Source organism: Anarrhichthys ocellatus, unplaced genomic scaffold (assembly GCF_004355925.1).
Source record: "Anarrhichthys ocellatus isolate YVR2014 unplaced genomic scaffold, GSC_Weel_1.0 scaffold78, whole genome shotgun sequence".
Classification (NCBI taxonomy): Eukaryota; Metazoa; Chordata; class Actinopteri; order Perciformes; family Anarhichadidae; genus Anarrhichthys; species Anarrhichthys ocellatus.
In genome coordinates, this window is record NW_022280108.1 from 50,688 (window position 1) to 72,131 (window position 21,444).

Genomic DNA, 21,444 nt, shown 5'->3' on the forward strand with positions numbered 1-21,444 from the left:
GAGAGAGAGAGAGAGAGAGAGAGAGAGAGAGAGAGAGAGAGAGAGAGAGAGAGAGAGAGAGAGAGAGAGAGAGTGTTGCTAGGTCTGACTACAGTCTGATGATTGTTCTCGGGTGCCAACCGTCTGCCTGGAAACTCAACCAGAAAGACGGAGATAGAAACAGAGAAACTGAAGCAGAGTAAAGGTGGATGAGGAGTAACAGAGCGATCTGAAGACCCATCAGAGCGATGAAGGGGAGATAAGCAGTGCAGCAGGCAGAAAAAGAGTGAACTAAATACCTGAATAAAGGGGCAGAATCACAGTCTGACACAATAATGATCAACCGGAATACAAATCTCAGCATGAATCAACATAAATGAACCTGTTAGAGCTGCTCTCTACCACAAAAGGGACGTTTTCCTTTATTCTACCTGTCTCCCACCATCATTTGTCAAAATGATCTACCACTATTCTCAGTAATTTGGCCTCATTATCTTCTGCCAACTGAATGAAATGTTACATTCTTTCTTCAAAATCCACCCTAATACTACTAAGTTAAAAAGCTATTGTGATGCAACCTTTTGTATTTTTGAACCTGTTGTGTTTGATTCAGAATGAAAGAACGCAGACGAGATGCTGTACTGCACCCAAATTCAACAATAATACAGAGACAAATCCAACATGCTGCACACGAAGTTACCTATTTCCTGAACAACAACAACAACAACAACAACAACAACAACAACCTGGATGCTCTGCAGCCAAGACTTTCAGTGCTTTGAGTGAGGGGCACTTTTTACATTTGTTACCGTTGGTAAGAACTCAAGGCACTTTAGCTTTTACTGTCAACATCAGGCAGACAAGTTGAAGAAAGGGAGTTCCAACAAATTTACTACCTTTGATGCAAAATATCTCTACAAATGCATCAAATCTCACTGAACCGTGTAAGAGGAAATTCAGACTGTCATTTTAAAGTGTATTTCGTAAATGTTGACTCACCGTCGCGGCCGAATTTGGCTCGCGGTCAGGGATCTACTTTAACTGAATCATATCTACCCCTCAGTGTTTATTGTATTTATTACCAACATACATATGCAGATTACTCTGCACTTTAGTACTTTTTGCACTCCTCTTTAAAAGCTTAACTGCATTGTTTCAATACTTGTATTCTGTACAATGACAATGAAGTTCAATCTAATCCAAAAACCTAATCTCAGTTGGGTTGTCCTTTCCGAATGGCAACGGCGGCGCTCGTAGATGCAGCGGATGTAACTCCCATGAACCTTGCTACATTTTTGATTTAATGTGTTGTCTTTTCGTGTTTGTTGCTGGAGCGCGTATGGCATGTGACAGAGAGACACTCATCATCATCAGAGAAGGAAGTGCAGGGATTGGAAAAAATCTAGTAGCAGAACGACAGGCGTTAATAACACATTTTCTTTTTATCGATTTAAAACAGCCCCGATAGCAGCGTCAGTAGTAGCGGTCTTTGTTGTTGTTATTGTTACTCCTCAGTTTGGGTGCACAGCTGACAACAACCTGACAATGGTGTTAGTCCCGCCTCTGGTGCTGATTGGCCAATCGTTAGTCCCCCAGCGGCGCTTATTTGTCGATTACTTTTTAATCTATTCTTTCATGTCACAATGCCAGACTAATCAGTCCACTCGAACCCGTTGAATCGGACAGATTCAAAGGTCTGAACCCAGGCGAGGCTACAACTGCATTCTGTTGTGAAAGCCCTGTGTTGCATAAAGACAATAAATAATCAATGAATCCTTGAATTATTTACATTTGATTTACACAATGGCTACTTTAAAAAAGGTTGTTCGCCAGGTCTAAAGTTCGCCAGTTAATTATTTGTGGAAGTTTTCCACTAAATGTAAATTGCAGTGTGCAACAAACATGCAGATCGGATCTGTGGAAACAGAACTTTGTTATGCATCATAGTTGTTTAGGGTGAAACTCCTCAGGGCCTGTGAGGGTGACACCAGGAAGATTTAAAAAAATAAAATCTCCCTTTTTCCAAATCATATAAGCATATGGGTCCCACTAATAAACGTTGGGGATAAGGGACACTGCATCTGAGAGGGAGTTCTGGTACATGTCTGTCTTCTTGATCCCAGGACACTAAGAGGAAGACAAAAGCCCTGGGAGTCAGGACCAGAGCTGACGGAGGACAGATGGCCTGACGCACAAACACACTGAGACTGTGAGATATGAACACATACGGCATGCAAAAGCAAACACACAGATGACACGCAGCGACAGGAACGATATATATACAGTATATATAGCAAACATGTACACACACACACATGCAGACAAATGATACAGCAAAAAAGCACACCACACACACGCGCACACACACACACAGGGATTGTTTGTCATGGTAACATAATGTGAGAGATGATCTCACAGCATCTATTCAACATCAAGTTGCAATCATTATCCCTCATCAGTCAGATGGAAAGACAGAGACGGAGAAAGAGAAAGAGAGGAAAAAATATGGAAAGATAAGCAGAGAGAGAAAGAGAGAGAGAGAGAGAGGGGGGGAGTGTTACAAAAGAGCCAGAGAGATAGAGAGAGAGAGTAATACTGAAAGAGATAAATAGAAAAGAAGAGGGAGATAATATCAGACCAGGAAGCAAAGGAGGAAGAGGCAAACTGCTCTGCTTTCCTGCGTTATCGTCTCTTCGTTTATTGATCACATTCACGGGGATGTACTGTCGGCTCTGTGATGAGCTACTCTGGTTAAATAAGCCAATGAGAGACAGTTCTGCGTCATCGCTCACTCTGACTCTGTGTGGGTGAAAAGTTCAAAAACATGTCTGCCAGATTGGATCTTGATTGTACTGAAACAAATGCACATATGATGATGGACATGTTGAGACTATCACCAGCGTGTTATACTGTATATGTGTGTACAAGAGCAGGTCAGATGTTAAAGGCCTGACACTGACATCAGATTATAAATACTCAAATTGTTTATGTTTAACCATTTCTCCAAAGAAATGAAAGAATTGAGTATTTTCTTTAGTGCATTACAGTACTCCCTCTAAACCTCATTCAGACCATCACAATGCACTAAAACTCTCTATCAAACTCATTAAAAGACATTTTTCAACCATCATTCCTGTTGGCGATGCACTATTTTACTGAGAACCATTAGGGGAAGTCCCAACACAGTAAACATTGCTGAATGATAAGCAGGTCACACAACATCAAGGTTAAGACTGGACTGAAGTGGATTTTGTAGTGAAAGTGTAGGTTACAATCACGGTGTTAACATCATTTAAATAACTATATTTTGAAGGTGAATTGAAGAGTAAGAAGATAAACTCAAAAGAGTAAAATCAGACTCCAGGACTTCATGTTCATGCAGGAGATTCAAACTGACAAAACCTTCCAAGCATGTTTCTTAAAAAAGAATAAACAAGCCTGCAGCTGACACACAAAGGCAACATTTCAAACTGAATCTTTCCGGATGTATGGATGGATTTTATGCTACAGAAATGTTAATAGTGAGGTTAAGCTTGGCTGTATATAATTCCTACTGGAAAAAAAAAAAACCCACACAAAGTCAGAGCCTGTTTTGTTATCGACAGAGCAGCTCTGGGTTTCATCCTTTGATGACAGCATGAAGTCTTTGTTGGGCGGCTTCTTTTGTGGCTTTGAGCAACATTCTGTCGTGTTCGTTTTCCGAGATAACAGGAAGGAACCGAGCTCCTCACATGTTGCTTTAGTGCTGCTGTCAGCGTGCTAATATGTATTCCTAATGCTTTCCATGTGTCTTTATTTGTTGCATTAGACGTGTCTGTTCTGCATGTCGACATTATCAGACAAAGTTGTATTTTGTCATTCAGCTGCAGGACTGTGATGACTTGACCTCCGACCCATTGGGGATCTATTAAGTAATGAATTATGATGAACATCATCTGTCATGTAGATGAGCTGCTTTTACTCATGCACATGAAAGGGAGGATGCGTGACAACAAAGAGCAGAGATCGTCTTCACAACTGATTTTCATTTAGGCTCTCGGATATTATTCATGTACAGTAGCTTTATACAGAACGTCACTGCAGAAATATTCATAACTTATTAGATCTGGATACGTATAAACAAGGTTTATGCAAGACTACAAATCCACCCACCTGGTGTCCTACATATAGGATCTATTCACAGCTGAGGAGCTGGCTTTTAGAGGAAGCCTGAAGATATGGAGGACTTTGTTTTCCACTTTACTCGCCCACGCAAACATGCCGTGTGTCACAAGTTGAGTGTTTCTTTCCCTTTCTTGTTTGCATGCTATTTCCTTTATTTTCTCACGCAATAACAAAAACTTCAGTTTGTTTTTTTCTTAAACTTGAAAGTTTCATCAACAACACTTTACTTTACAAACATTAAATAAATGGTTTATAACCAACTATAATGTAGTTGTCAGAAGATATCCGTGTTTAGTGTTGTATTTGTCGACAATAGCTACTCACGTGGACGGCCATAAGCTGCGTATAAACAGATAATGAATGATAATGTCAGTTTCAGTTCATTTTGCTTTTCGATAGCCCGACACCCATTTAATGATAACTAACCTTTTTATTCTTTAGGAAAAGAAACCCCACACAACATGAAATACAAGAGGCGCTGTCCTGTGAATGAGATTTGGCCACACACTTCAAAGCGCTCTTCATTTTCGAGCTGAAATGTGAATATCTTGCGTTGTAAATGTCTGACCTCTCATCTTATTTTTCTGTTGGCTTCGCTGAAGTTTATTGCCACATTTTGATGATGTCATCATAAAGGGTGCTCCAATCGATCAGCCACCGATCGTTAACGGCTGATATTCATCCTAAACTGTCTCCGTAATGGCCGATCAGAAGGGCTGCTATAGAAGACGCATTGATACTAAATAGAAAATGTTTTCCATACTCGCTTTGACTCACCTGCTCTTTAATTCGAGAGCGACACAGTTAATATATAGACTGTAAAACTGCATATATGCATACACGTGTAACCTTTAGAAAAGTCTTGGTGGTTAAACGATTAACTGCTGTAATAATAAAATGTCAAATGTGTGAATGTAATTAAGCAACACTTGTGAATATAGAAGCATATAACCATATTTTATTGCGTAATAAACCATTTATTTAATGTTTAAAATTAGTGACATCAAATCTCAATTACTGTCACAATAAATATGACAATTTTTAGTTTCACGACTTGGAGAAAAAAGTTATTTTTCAGATGCTATTTAAAGGAGAAAACCCCAATATTTTAGTGCAAAGTCTGTTTTTCGTTGACCCTGTATTTCCCCCCTAAAAGCACAACCCTTTATTTGATCTTTATGCTAGAAATCATTCAACATGTGCGGTTATGACCTTTTTTTTTTAATGGCTTGTAATGGTTATGTAATTTTGGAGGGGAACATTTCCAAGAGTATGAGCCATAGCCTGAGAGATATAACCTGAAAAGAGGAAACACTGTGTTTGATCCTGAGAGCGCGCGCTCCGGTTGTGCCACGACCGACGGCAAACCGGCTCTCATCAAACTGTCACAGTGCCGCCGTCCCGTGAAGCAGCCGCATCTGAAAAAATAAACTGAGGATGTTTTTCTGGATGTCAGGAAATATGCCTTTACGGGAGCTGCCGACACATCCCAGAGTGCCAACTTTCAAAGCGAGCCTGCCTGCCTCAATGAATGCAGATAGAGAGGTAAATAGATGGACACGAACAGAGGGGAAGATATTAAATTTAATAGTTTCTGAAAAGAAAGGCTCTGCTATCTGCACCGCTGGTTTAAAACATCAGCCAACACATTTCTACCGTTGCTAAAATGAAGCCTGAATTACTGCTGCTGATTGGAAAATAAAAATAGAAATAAACCTCTCTCCCTGCTTAGTGATGGATAAACTATTTTCTGTCTTCTTGACTTTTATGAGGATGCCGGTGCATTGAAACGTGAATTTGCATCCTAATAGTCAGGCAGGTGGCTTTTCTCTCGTCTTGACAACTTAAAAGCACCACAGCCGCCAGTGTGTGTCCATCAACAGTCAATCCTGTGTCCCCGAGTGAGACACCTTTCACCTCAAGTCGCTGTGGATACAAGTGTCAGCCAAATGCACCGTAAATTGTTATGAACAAATATCTAACTACGTTAAAATCTGCGTGGCCAATTTGCATTTAATAACCGTCTTCAGATGCGTCATGTGTCGCGGTAATGATCGGTTGGTGGGGGAATGGATCGCCTGCCAGCAGGACGGACAACCATCATCATCCATTCTCATCTCACTTATGATGAGGATTTGCAGTGACAGGCCTCTCGCCGTTACTCTGACGGAGTCTGTCTCCCAGGTGCTCATTAATGACAAAGATTAACACAGACGGAGCTTCTTTCTCTCTTGCTTCCACCATTTCTGTGCTTGTTTTTTTCAACCTCTCATTACCAACTTTCACTCTGTTCCCCCGTGTAACAGGTCTGGATTACGGGTTTTAAATTGTCTTTCTGTGTTTGTGTTTTAACAAAACACAGGGAGATGATGTTTTTGGGAAAAAAATGTAAGCGTTAACGAGTTCTGGCCATAAACACAGTACGTTTTGATTCATAGTTCAGTGACAGATTTCTCCTTTTGATAGCATCATCACAAGACGAGACTGACATACTGTACATTATGAGGCAGTATCGTCCTTTTATTATATTCCAGAGCGGTGGTGTGAACGTCCTGCTGGGTCTGTTTGTCTTTCATTAACTGTGATAGACAGCAGGGGTTGTGTGATGGATTTGCAAAGATGTGTGTTACTGAAAATCAGAAGATAAAAGAGTATTTTTTTCAACTTGCTTCACGTTGACAGCAACGAAAAGCACTCAGCTGCTGCACCGTATTGTTGAAACATTTACAAAACCAAGGATGATTATTTTCATTTTAAGTTATTCTATTACTTATTCCAATAATTGTCAAAGCGACAGAAAAAAGAATGCCCACCGAGAGTTCCTTAATCGATTTAGAAGCTTGTAATTTGAATGATAGTACTAAAGCCCCCGGTAGTCAACATATGACAATATAAGGTACCAAGGATAGACTGTATATAAGAAGTGTGCGTAGTCGTCGTGGCATTAACAAATGGTTTGTGGACTGTGGTTTTGAAGCCACGAGTTTGGCATTTTGTCCGTCGCATCTTGACTGCGGAGGAGTGACGCCATGAGAGACATCATATATACGTCTCTGGTAGCCCCGCCCTAAATCATACCCTGCTTTATGGTCTGTTTGACTCTAAATGGACCATAAGTTACTAAATGAACATCATGCTGTATTGAAGAAGACTTGGAACTAGAGATTGAGACCATAAACTCATGTTTCCAATGTTTACTGAGGTAATAAATCAAGAGAGAAGTAGAGTCATTTTCTCATAGACCTAAACAACCAGAGGAGTCGCCCCCTGGTGGACATTAGAGAGAATGCAAGTTTAAGGCACTTCAGCACCGGCTTAAATTTTCAGACCCAGAGTTTGACACCTGGTATCAAGCTTTCAATCTTACAGTACTGTTGTAGGACGGTTTGGTGGTCGTCTCTCAACCAGAGGGCTTAAACTCAGCACCCATACTTCCCAGTGTGATTTTAAGGAAGTCTGTATGATTTACAGGATTGTCATTTCTATAATATCCAGGCTTGCTGCATCTCTCTGTGAGCGACGTTACACTGCCAGCTGCCAACAGATTGATACATCAGTAGTCAACTCCGATCAAAGATTCTACCATCGTACCTGACACACAGAAAATGTATGACATCACTGATAATGAAGGCATGTTAAAAAGAGAGAGAGAAGAGGTAGAACACCAGCACGGAAAGGATGCTGACCACAGCAGAATAAAAACATGTTTTTGAAGGTTGCAGCACTCTTGATGCATCAGTAATTTATATAAGACAAAGTTTACGCATATGCAGTCTTTGTCAGGTCGAAATTAAATAATATCATCCTAAAATTTCAACTTCTATAATGCATTGTGCCATTATGTAGAGAATGTACATCAAAGCTCTGCTTTATAATAAATTATTGATGCATCAAGGCTACGAATGTGCTGCAACCAGGATCCTTCCGATGGACACACAAACACACACATGTGGCATATGTTCAGACAATGAGGTGATCAGTTTGGAAATACTGCACCCACACACACACACACACACACACACACAATATATATATATACCTAGCTCTTTTAGCAGGGAGCCGTTCTCTTGCTTCAATCTCTCCTTTTTCTTCTCAGGACTACTCTTCCTCCTCTCCTTCCCTTTATCCTTCGCTCCATTCTGTTTGCTCTTTTCTCCCTTCTGGCTTTTTTCTGCAGGGAGACACAGGAGACGGACTCAGGTTAGGGGTTTTGATTTTATTTAATTCAAACGTCACTGAGCCTGAGGAACTTCTTCCCTTCAGATGGAATTTGAGTGAAAAGGAAGCAGACAGAGAATATCAAAGTTGGAGAAATATAGTGCAAGAAAATTTCCTACATGTTGACATGTAATTATAGAGATATAGAAGGAGAAATACAGAAGGAATAATAGAAAAATCTGGAAAAAAGTCTCTGGTGAACTTGAATATAAAGGTACAGTGTGCAGCATTTAGGGGGACTCATTTGCAGAAATTAAATATATAACATTAATAAGTATGTTTTTGTGTGTATAATCACCTGAAATTAAGAATCGTCCTGTTTTTTGTTACCTTAGAATCAGCCGTTTATATCTTAATAAGAAGCTTGTTTTCTTCATGGAGCTGACCGCCATTTTTCTACAGTAGCCCAGAATGGACAAAATCAAACGCTAACTCTAGATAGGGCCATATGCGCGTTGTTGCCACATCCTATACACTGCACCTTTAAGGCCTGAGGAAGTATTTCCCACACATTAAAGATTGATTGCGTTGGATTGTGTCTAAACCTCCCAGAACTTACTCTTCGTGTTTTGAATCACACAACTTGACGTCTGAGTGAGAACTGTTTCACAGGACGTCATCGTAGCTGAGCACATAGTAATTCTCTGTAAGCCAATTTGTGGCTGCAGAAAAGGGAAGGTGTCATTGGCCGAATGTGACTCACCTCCTGATGAGGTGTGTGGATGCAGCCGTAGTTCATCTCCAGTGACACATTTAGCCTTCTGCTCTACCCAGATAAAGCCAAAAGGACCCGGCTTGCATGTTAATGCTTTGTTTTTTAAAAGGACGTTTAGTATTCTAGTTAAAGGTTGAGGGTAAGGATGACGGATTCAGGACCCATGTGGCCTTGATGAGCGATACCTCAGCTAACCTCAGAGTTAACACAAAAAAACAACAGTCTAGTCCACCTTTCAGACTTTTTGACAAAGAAAAAACAACCGCAACACTGTCAGACACTGCCTCTTTTAGGAAAGAGATCGTGCACACACTGCATATATATATACATACACAAACACATGCCGACACACATTGTGTGACATATAACGGAGCCCTGCAGAGCGCCTCCCTGCTGCGAGCTGTCCTCTCCTTCCAGCTGAGTGTGGCAGGTAACACAACAAACACTCATACGTACACATGATCAAAGACCAAATGAGAACACCACCTGGTAGTATGATGAAGTCCAATACACTAGTTCTGCAGCAAATACTAACTTAGCACGATGTTACTGGGTGTTGAAGCTGCGGAGGAGACCAACATGTCGACGCAACATTGCTGGTAGTTCAAGGTAAATAAAATAGCATATAATAAAGAGTCGATTCGGTTTCTAATTTCATCATCACAAATGATTTTGAAGGATCTCTCAACACGCGAAATAACACTCAATATTCAAATTCACTGGTCTTATAACATCTTAAATTGAGTTTCCATTTTTTAATTAGGGCTAAAACTAGAAATGATTTTCATTAGCAATTAATCTGTCCATTACTTTACATATTTTACAATTGTTTAGTCTATAAAATGTTGAAAATTATGAAAAAAGCCTGTCACAAGTGCCCAGATCACCTGACACACGATTCTACTGATAGAATTGATTATTGACGAGCTCTGCATCTAACGAATACACAAAAACCTTCTTAACACACACACACACACACACACACACACACACACACACACACTTCTACAACACACACACACAGACACACAGCTGTTAAGGAAACGATGCAGTCACACTCCACTGCCTCTCACACATACAGCACAGTGATGATCTCTCTCTGTCTCTCAGTCTGTGATATGGGAGGCCCTTATTGTTGGGTTGTCTTGTTGTAACAGGCTCCTGCTGTTCAGACAAACACAGAGTCCTGACTGCATGGCTCACTAACTCTCCTGCTGCTGTGTATCATGTTTATCTACTGTATATATATGTGTGTGTCTGTGCGCATTGGTACAGCAGGTGGCACCTGCAGGCTTCATTACAGCTACACCGGGGTTTAGAAAAGCTCATTTCATTTGTTTATGTGTGTGTCGTTCAGCAGTCACTGCAGGGTGAAATAGTCGACCTACAGCAAGATTATCATTGCGTGAACAGTATGCATTGGGCCCATTATTTTCACATAAAATATATATAATGTATCTGGCTTTTCAAAATAGATTGTTAACATTTATAATTAAAAAAAAGATTCATGTGAAAATGACATTAAAAAGGTGCCATTTATTGTTTTTAATTATCCTGACATGCAGCATAACAAACAGCATTTCATCTTAATCCGTCCAATAGTTGTTGAAATATTTCACTCTGAACCATCAACTGTATATTAGAACTGGAAGTAATCTCAGTGACATCATCTATTGGTTTGTGGACCGCCGTTTTGAAGCCTCGAGTTCGTCCCTTTGTCCGTCACCATCTTGGTTTTTGCAACCGGAAGTGACACAAGAGGGTGGAGCTAAGTACACCCGAATGCTGAATAAGACATTGCTAGGTGACTGAAATGTTAAAATGAACTTTCATGAACTGAGATCACACTGTGAAAGGGTTCAATTTCTAAGACTAAAACACAGACAACTCTATGTTAGAGACCTGTCAATCACCGTGTAGCCCCGCCCTAAAGCATCCCCTGCTTTATGGTCTGTTTGACTCTAAATGGACCATAATGTACTAAATGAACATCATGCTGTATTGAAGAAGACTTGAAACTAGAGATTGAGACCATAAACTCATGTTTACAATGTTTACTGAGGTAATAAATCAAGAGAGAAGTAGAGTCATTATCTCATAGACTTCTATACAACCAGAGGAGTCGCCTCCTGATTAGACAGAATAAAGGTTTTTAGGCACTTCCTAATTAGCTTCACTCTTCAGACCCGGAGGTTGCGTCTGGTCTGGACCAAAGCGGCGGAGCAAACAACAAACCACCATTGCAAGCAATACAGCCGTGCTGCTACAATAAAGAGCATTCAGCTGTAATACAAAGCTTTCATATATTATTGTAGCTGTTCTGCAGCCTACAGTATAGATTCTTTTAAAATTGTGTGTGTGTGTGTGTGTCGGTCAGTACATGTCTACACTGTGTGTGGCTGTCATAGCCAGCAGTAGGCTGTCCTCATGCTTGCTTTAGCATGGAGGAGTAGGACGTGCATGGATGGAGCTGAGAGAGACCAGAGAGAGATTTCACACTGAGACGACCATCGTGTGTGTGTGTGTGTGTTTTTAAAAGTGAGAGCGCAAAGGAGAAGAGAGTGTGACAGTATAGTTCAGTACGAGCACAATACTTAGTGTTCACAAAGAAAGAAAAGTGAAAGAAAGAAGAAAAGAACATCTGTGTAGAGTGTATGTTTATGTCGGCCTCAATCACTTGCGTTCCCAAACCGTTCTGACAAATATGAACCTCAGAGCCACACGCCTAGAACTCACAATATCAAATGACACTGATCAACCCACAAACCAACACTTTACATTACTTCCATCTGGACGGAGATATAGAACACTTAAATGGAGAAGAGCTCGCTGCAGCAGGAGTTTTGTTCCTTGGAACAATCTGCCGAGACACAACCATAGACTGTATATAAGAAGTGGACGTAGTCGTCAGAACATCACATTGGTTTGTGGACTGCCATTTTGAGGCCTGGAGTTCGGCATTTTGGCCGCCGAAATCTTGGATTTTGGTCGTCGCCATCTTGTTTTTTAGTACTAAAGCCCCTGGTAGTCAACATATGACAATATAGGGTACCAAGGATAGACTGTATATAAGAAGTGGGCGTAGTCGTCGTGAAGTCACCCATTGGTTTGTGGACTGTGGTTTTGAGGCCTGGAGTTTGGCATTTTGGGTGTCGCCATCTTGGTTTTTTGCAACCAGTGAACGAAATTATAGACTTCTATACTTCGGATTTCTTTTTACAACAGGAGGAGTCGCCCCTGACGGCCATTAGAAAGAATGCAAGAATAAGGCACTTCGGCACTGCTTCATTCGTCAGAACCGGAGGTTGCTGATTGGATACAACAGGAAATGACGTGTTAAAGGTCTGGAGCGGTTGTTATTTCCAGGTCCGAGTCGGATTGTTAGGAAGATCCTCAGACAGGACTTCTTGTGAAGAGCTACGTAGAGTGAAAGCTGCAGTAGTGTGTTAAAGTTAAGAGTGTGACAAACATGCACTGAGCAAAGAACACAAGAAGAAAAGGGAGGTGGTGTGCAATTTAGTTTCAAGAATCAAGTTCGTTAGATAAAAGCATTGTTTTGTTCATGTCAATCAATAGAGATTAGATTTTTGTATGTCTGTATATAGTTTGCTTGCAATCACACTTGTTTTATCATTCCTTAAAATAAAAATGGCTCCTTTCACAGCAAGGTCAGAGGTTAGTTCAGCTATGATACAACACCCTTACATCTTTTTCTCTCAATGCTTTCGTTTATTTAAGTAAAGCGATTCGTATTGTTATATAAATGAACTTGCTTTGCTTTAGAGCGGCTAGATTTCATTCAAGAAAACTACACGGATGTCAAAATATGGAAGAATTAGAGAAAGCCGTTTCCCCTGATTACTATGCACCTGCCACTTGTAGCACCACTGATGCACAGCAGCTTCTGATTCTCTACTTCGGCTGTATTGCACCAAAAAAAAACAAAGCTGACATCCTTCCTGTCTCCAGCGTTTAAAGTCTGAACAGAGATCTTTTGCAAGAACTGTGTCAGATCAAGAGAAAATGCTGTTTGATTTACAGATGGCTCAGGTTTCATCCCTCCACACACAAGAACATCTTATAGTAGAGATGTTCGCGATAATAGAGAATAAGTTTGAGCCTCAAAAATAACATTTTGTTTACATCCAAAGTTATGTTTAATGGTACAGGGTGTTGTTAGTCAGAACCTTATCACTAGACACACAGTATAACAACTATAACTCTTTCTGACAGCAGGAACTTTTCCAGGAACCCAGAAACCTTTTTAGGAACTAAGAGAGTTTCTGTGCTTTTCAAACAAAGAAAACAGGGTTTAAATTTAGTTCCGGGACTCTAATTTTGGTGTCTTCAACCTTCTTTTCACTGCATGCACTTTTCCCTTCACTTTTTTAATTGTTCCTGGTCGGTACGGGTCACTGCAGGGACACTTTGAACCCTTGTTTTAAGTTTAGCACATTAGCCTACTGAGTGGGGAACACTGGGCTTATGTGCTTGTTTCATGTCTTCTTTCAGACTTGAGAAAAAAATAAAACATCCAAAATACACAGTAGGTGTTTATTTTACTACTTAATTTACTACTTTGTCCATTTGCGTGTGTAGATTTCTCCTAAATTTACCAGAAGTTTCTATTAGGTAATTCCTCATTTGTATATTTAACATTTCGTAAAATGTATATAACTACTACTACCAAGTAATAAAAACAATGAATCCTCTTAATGTAAGTAATCATCTGGGGAAGTTTGATGGTGATATCTATAGGCTAAAACCCCCTAAAGAGGATTTTGTAAAAGAGTGCAGGTACCTGACACTCCCCACTTTTCCAATTTATTTCATGGCTGTTGCTGAAATTGAGGAGGCCATTAACGCAGAGAGATCTTTGAGGAAGCTCCCAGCGGGGAACTCTTCTTCACACAGCTCGTATGTTGTAATTTCTTTCTTTTCTGTTCTTTTGACAGGACCACCATCTTATCCTCTGATCTCCCAGGGACCATTTTTTAACATTTCTCATACATTTCTATTTCCTAATCTGATCTTGTTCTTTTATATGTTCTACAGCTTGGAAAGCTAGTCTTTGGGTTTTCAAGGACGCCTGCAGGCTCTGCTTTCCCCCCACAGGTTTTAATCTCAGCGCAAATCCAACTATCAGCAGTGGGAACCTTTTTAAACACTTTCTTTTTTTGTCCGATGTGTGCTTTCTTTTCCTATTTTGTCGCTACATTCTGCTGTTGCCTTTCTCTCTCCATCTCTGCAATCATATCCTCCCCTCCAAACCGCCTTCCCTCTCTTGTTTAGAAGGTGCAACAGCACCAGGGGATTCGTCTTTTTGAAGTGTGTGATTAATTTCCCCTCTTTCTAGGTGCACTAAACTGCAGCGTGAGTCTGTGTGTGTGTGTGTAGCCACTGTGTCCCATTTCTTACCTGAGCTCATTAGTGCAATATGAGAATGTTTCTCTCTCTCTCTCTCACACTCATGGTCGCTGCTCCTGTTCTTTCTTTCATCCTATTACCGTCTTGTCCCTTCCCATCCTCCTTTTCCTCCATCCTTATTTTCTCTGTCTTCCTCACACTCTATCACACATGCACACATGCGCACACACACACACTTGCTGAGAGCAGATCAGAGAGGCCAATACTAACCACTGTCAGCTTGTCACAGCTCAGTTTGAGCCAAAATGTAAATTTAGTGCACTTCCTGCATAATAATAATACTGTGTGTGTGTGTGTGTGTGTGTGTGTGTGTGTGTGAGAGTGTGGAATATCACTGAACTGGTATTTTTTGACACAAAATCCTGAGGTTTTTTTAATCACTGTGTGAGGGCTGGCAAAATATACTGATATTATATCGATATTGTGATACGAGAATAGATACATATATCGTCTTACATTTTGGATATTATAATGTGGTTATATATATAAGTGTTTTCCTGGTTTTAAATCAGAGTAAAGTGGTGTATTTTCTGAATTTACCAGCTTGCTTTAACTGTTGCCTTCACCCACTTAGTCGTTGTTACCAACAATACTGATGATTATTTATCAAAAATCGTATTCAATACAATATTTAAATTTCGTGATATTTCGCGCAGCCCTGTACATTTATGAATCACTTGCCACAGAATGATATGTTGTACCCTTCGGCATCATGCCTCCCCGTCTGCATGTGGGACTACAGGGATATCGGCCGCCTTGCTGGTAACATGCGAGCATTCAGAAAGCATGACGAGAGCTGCCCCCCCCCCCCCCCGACATGACAGACAGGCAGATAAACATGACAGACAGACAGAAGGACTGGCAGACAGAACGTGGAACATGACAGGTGAAGTGCTATGAGAGACAGACAGGCGGACAGAGGTTTGTGGTTCCGTTTCAGGAGGGTTAGAGGAGAGCTGTGTGTGTGTTTCCACATTGAAAAAATTAAATAAAAAAACAAGCCTGTAGGGAGATGAGGGGAGGAGGGATAGTGGTGCATAGCAAGCTCGGGGTATCTGCAAGCTTCTGTAAATCAGAACTGGATGTCAGACATATTTTATATGCCAAAAAAATAAAAAATGGTAAAACAACCTTTTTTAAAACACATACTTTAAGACTGAGAATATTGTCAGTGTCTTTAGACCTGATGTGCAACATGTTGCGCTTATTGTTCTGCATTTACTATATAAGAGCAAATATGCATTGGATCAAAGTGAATATGGCCGACACACTATTTTTAATTTATGTAGCATTTGTGATTTCCTAACTTTCCAACTCTGCTTAGACTAATTATCTAGAAAATCTATATTCTTTGCAAGGTTTTCAGTTACTTTGAGTGGCCAGAAAGACAAAATTGAAGACAACTGATGGACTGACTGAAACAGAGTGTCGGATGAGACAACCAAGGGTAAGATAGAGGAGAGAGAAAGAGGACACCGCAAATGAGAGGATAAGGAAAGGAAAGAAAAACAGATGGTGGAGAAAAATAGATTAAAGCAGAGGATACGGAGAAACGAAGAGTGGAAAATAAGAGAGAAAGATAGAAGAGGAAGAGAAAATAGGTAGATACAAGGTGACGGACACGACAAATCATTATAGCAGACAACCTCATCTTTCACTCTCTGGTGCTCTCTAACTCACACACACACACACACACACACACACACACACACACACACACACACACACACACACACACACACACACACAAACTATCCTCTCTAATCTAACTCCTGTGGCAGTGAGAATAGATATGGCTGTTTAGTGCCAGCAGCACAGCTCCCGGTACCTGATGGCAGCAATCTGCTGAGTCAGCAGCTCTGCATGTGTGTGTGTGTGTGTGTGTGTGTGTGTGTGCGTGGGAGACACAGAGGGAGTTGGAGAGAGAGTGAAAGTGTTTGTAAGATTTAGTGGAGTGTATAAATGTGTGTATGTGCAGCCTTCCTCGGGAATGATGAGCACTGAAAATTGAGCACTTCTAACCACACACACACACACACACACACACACACACACACACACACACGGCCACAGGGGCGAGCTGACGAGAGTTCACTATCATTATCATGCCAGCAAGACGTAATTGGTATTACCATGACAACAAGCTTTCACTGTCACGGCCATGACGGCTGCAGGTCACGACTACCAGAACTAATAAGGGCTCCTCAACATAAAAGGCAGATGCAGGTCACTTTCATTTCTTAACAACTACAATTAAAGGGTAACTTTAGTATTTTTCCACCTGTGCCCTATTTTCACACCTTGTGTCAAATCGACTAAAGGGGACAACAATCTTTGAAATTGGTCCAGTATCGAGCGAGACCGCAAGACAGACGGCGCCAATTTCCCACCGCCAAATTTAAACCCACTAAAAGTGGTTGTTTTTGCCACTGGCAGGCTCAGATTGTCCTTGTAAGTGTCTGACAACATTATGGAAAGGACACGACTTACTTACTTTTCGCTCGATCTGGTCTGTTCGTCATCGTGTCTAATAAAGTCTCGCTCAAGGAGAAGTCTCGTTCTACAATCTCACATGACTTGTTGCCAGAAGCCTCGTGGAGTTGGAGAGAAGAGTGAAGACTTTGTTGTGTTGGAGCACAGAAAGCGTAGCTGGGTGTTATCGTTTTCAACGTCATGGCTGAATGTTTAGCGGATTTTGACAATGTGGATTCGCCGTGATTTCAGAACAAGACTTCTCCGAGCGAGACTTGGTTAGGCACAATAAAAAAATGGAGCGGACAAAGAAAAACGTTTTATTTCTCTGTAGAGTCCTTTCTATTGTGTTGTCAGACACTAATAATAACTATCTGTCAGTAACTATCTGCATGTCAGTGGCAACAACAAGCACTTTTAGTGGACGTTCATTGACGCTGTGGAATTGCCCGTAAGGATTACATCACTCGATACTGGAAAAATTGTTCAAGAATTGTTGTCCATATTGGTCACTTAGACACAAAAACATGCGGAAATAGGGTCCAGGTTGAAAAATACCGAAGTTACCCTCCAACTCCACAAATATGGTTTACTATCAACTATCTAACAACAGCCAATGAGAAACATCTGACTTTGTTTTAATGATCATGTTGATCAATCTATCGATGAAGGAAGTTGTCTGTGTCTTTATCTCTTCGAGAGTCCAGATAACTATCTAACTTGTAAATTAGACAACAATTAGACTTTTTTTCCATGTTGAGATTGGCTTTAGTGTCTTTTTCTAGCTTTTAACGTCTACAGGTTACATTGTGCAACTTGGGACTGATCTGTAGAAAAAAAAAATCTTCCTGTGTTCTGTGAACCTACTTTCTACTGTATATCACCTACTTTACTGTTTGTTTACAGTGAGAAGAGCTTTTTAAAGGAGACTTGAAGAGCTCATTGACTCTAATTCGTATGCATACCAGAAAGTGTTGCTGGCGTCCTCTGATTGGCTTTTTTTCTTCTTCCTGGATTAGATCCCACTGCCTGTACACTGTATGTATGATGTTGTTTGGCTGTTGAAGGTCAGAGGACCGACATGTCATCAACAAAGTGATTAAAAGTGATGGACATCGTGGGAGATTCTTTGCTTTCTTTCTCCTCTACACTCGACTATTAGAACTCGCTGTACTCCTGTCTCAGCCGCAGTTCCATTCACCGACTTCAGGTGCTACAAAAACTGCAGCTGCCAGGCAAATGTTCACAGTTTCATAACCAGCTTGCTTTACACTGGCTCCAAGTCAGTTTAAGTATTGATTTTAAGACGTTGTTACTAACTTTTAAGGCTCTTCACAGGCTGGCCTCTGGCTCCAGATGCAATCTCACTAGACGTACTAAAGTCCGGATTGGTGTCAAAAGGTGAGGAGTCTCCCGGCTCTGGAATGGTAATAATAATAATACCAAGGGACACCGATCAGTCAGCGCAGTAACTTCATCTAAATCTCTATAAGAAAGCTAAATAAATAAAAAGACACCATTACTGTTGTTTTAACTGTAATTGAATGTCTTCTTGACCATGTTTAGTCTCTGTTGTGTACAGTTGATTTTAAATGTATACATATAACAGCTGTTAGAAAAATGTTATGTATATAAATAAAGTTGTGTTTAGTATTGTTATCATTATTGTTATAGGAATTAGTTTGCTACATAGACTGTGTATAAAAATAGGACGTAGTCACCGCGACATCACCCATTGGTTTGTGGACTGCTGTTTTGAAGCCTCACGTTTGGCATTTTGGCCGACGCCATCTTGTTTTTTGCAACCAGATGTGATACGAGCTATGTACAACTGAACGCTGGCTAAACCAAAAAGGTCACAATCAAACACACCGTGAAAAAGTTAAAGTTGACAGACAAAAACACAGACAACTTCAAAACTTACAGACCCGACAACACCGTGGTAGAGACCCGTCAATCACAAGGTAGCCCCGCCCTAAAGCATACCCTGCGTTATGGTCTGTTTGACTCTAAATGGACCATAACTTATGAAATGAACATCATGCTGTATTGAAGAAGACTTGAAACTAGAGATTGAGACCGTAAACTCATGTTTACAGGAAATAAATGAAGTGAGAAGAAGGGTCATTTTCTCATAGACTCCCATAAAAACGGACATTTAATAGAATACTAAAAACTCACCAGATTTAACCTGGTGGTGCCACTAACAATATGAATCTCGTTTTGAGCAGATATCTAGGCAACACTGCAGCATCAACTCATCCACCCGGCTTTGTCCTTCATGTTCTCCATCACAGAGCAGCAGCATGAAACGCATCGAGGTCAGTCACCTGAGCAGAGTGGATAGGAAATCGAGCTCCATTTATGTGGACGGTGGGTGTCAAAATATCCGGCGGAACTATTATTTCAGGGTTCATGGCTATGCAGGTGTCGAGTGTGGCCTGCTGTGCAGAAATGATGACAGGCCATTTCCAAAAACTGTCCACCCACCACACTCAGTCAACAAGGGTTTGGATGTAACCGTTATGCACTTGAGCTTTCCAAATTGCACTTTTTTTTTGGGTGGACAGAGTGTGTGTTGGCGGTCTTGGCTACAGTGTTAGAGTGGGTTAAAGGTAACATTGGCATGTTTCGAATAATCACCACGGACACACTCGTGTTTTCTTTCTCTCTTACCTCCAGCTTTCTCCTCTTCCAGTAGTTGTATCTGCAGGTGGAAGATCTTCTCCTGGATGTCGCACATGGTATGTTTCATTTTCTCCCTCCGTGTCACCATGTAGCACAAGTTACGCACCTGAAACACACGACATCGTCGTTACAAACACGGGCAGCATGTTGCATCTTCATCACCGTGAATGAGTGCAGGGACATGAACCTGACAGCGAGGATAAACATTATGACCTGCAGATGTGTGGATATAAATACAGACAGACACACTTTTTGTCCAATCGTGTCACAATCATACAACCAACACAACACACAGACTTAGGGATGCTTAACAGTCAATATTTATTATTTTAAAAATGGATCCAGCCTTACATCGCTCTTTCAGGTCATTGCTTCGCTTTAATGGCATTATCTTTGTGCTCACCAAACTCTTCTTCCACTTAGACCCAAACTCCAGCTGAGCCCTCCTGCTCCTCCGTATTGCCAAATTACTATCATATGGCCCTGTAAGCAGTAGACGAGTGTGTATGTGAGTGCACGGAGAGAATAGAGCTGGGAGATGAATGTGTGCATGTTTATGTTAAGCACATATAGATGTTCAAAGAAAAGCTGTGGTTGTAAATGTGCGTGTGTGGCTATGTGACTACACATACAAGAGAAGAAGACGCAGAGACAAGAAAGCGAGTGAAGAGGCTGAGACTTATAGAGAGACAGAAATAGATCGAATAGAGAGAGAGACAGGTAGGGAGAGAGACAGACGGTGCAAAGGGCTGAGTAAACAAGATTCGGCGCGGTCCCCTGGCAGCTGTAGATGTTACATTCTAACAAAATCATTTTATCTACAGATGAAACACAGTCACAGAGTGGATGCCCATGTTAGCTGATGATGTGGACAGAAAACTCCAGGAAATGGGAGAGACTTAATCACATGCGGTCGCATATTAAACCCAACTTGTCAGCTCACACAGTTCAATCGGACTTAACTTTGACATGCAACATTATGAGTCTTTTCAATATCTGGGATCGATGTTGACTGATTCTAAACTTTATTTATGTACTAATGTACAGTAAGTACTGCAAAATAATATAGGAGATAGGAGGGATGCTATGGCTGGGTTATGTTGGAAAAGAACCACTTCATAAAGCTTGTCGTTCATACAGCTTGTCGCCCAACCGTGTTGGAAGAAGTCGCTGACGGGGCGAATAACCAACTCTCCTACAGAGGGGCAGAATGCAATAATGCGTTTAAATATGTGAATACCAGCGCACACTTACAGGCAATTCCATGGATGTCATAGTGTTGCACTTGGTTGCATGCATGAAAAGTGACAGTTACAGTTGTGTAAAAGGATATGAGAAAAGCAAGCTACAGAAGTGTTAACGCACTGCATACTAAAGTACTGCATATTAACGCACTGCATACCAAAGTACTGCATATTAACGCACTGCATACCAAAGTACTGCATATTAACGCACTGCATACCAAAGTACTGCATATTAACGCACTGCATATTAACCCACTGCATACTAAAGTACTGCATATTAACGCACTGCATATTTACATACTGCATACCAAAGTACTGCATATTAGCGTACTGCATATTAACGTACTGCATACCAAAGTACTGCATATTAATGTACTGCATACTGCATACCAAAGTACTGCATATTAGCGTACTGCATACCAAAGTACTGCATATTAGCGTACTGCATACCAACGTACTGCATATTAACGTACTGCATACCAAAGTACTGCATATTAACGTACTGCATACCAAAGTACTACATATTAACGTACTGCA

The 21,444-nt window shown here is 40.8% G+C and overlaps 1 protein-coding gene across 1 annotated transcript in view; it reads right to left on the reverse strand.

The window, feature by feature from the left end:
• jade2 (jade family PHD finger 2) overlaps positions 1-21,444 on the reverse strand; it is a 157,800-nt gene that overhangs the window by 10,360 nt on the left and 125,996 nt on the right. Inside the window, 2 exon segments of the mRNA XM_031874076.1 lie at positions 8,183-8,314; positions 19,652-19,769. Of these exon segments, the coding sequence (XP_031729936.1) occupies positions 8,183-8,314; positions 19,652-19,769 (250 nt within the window).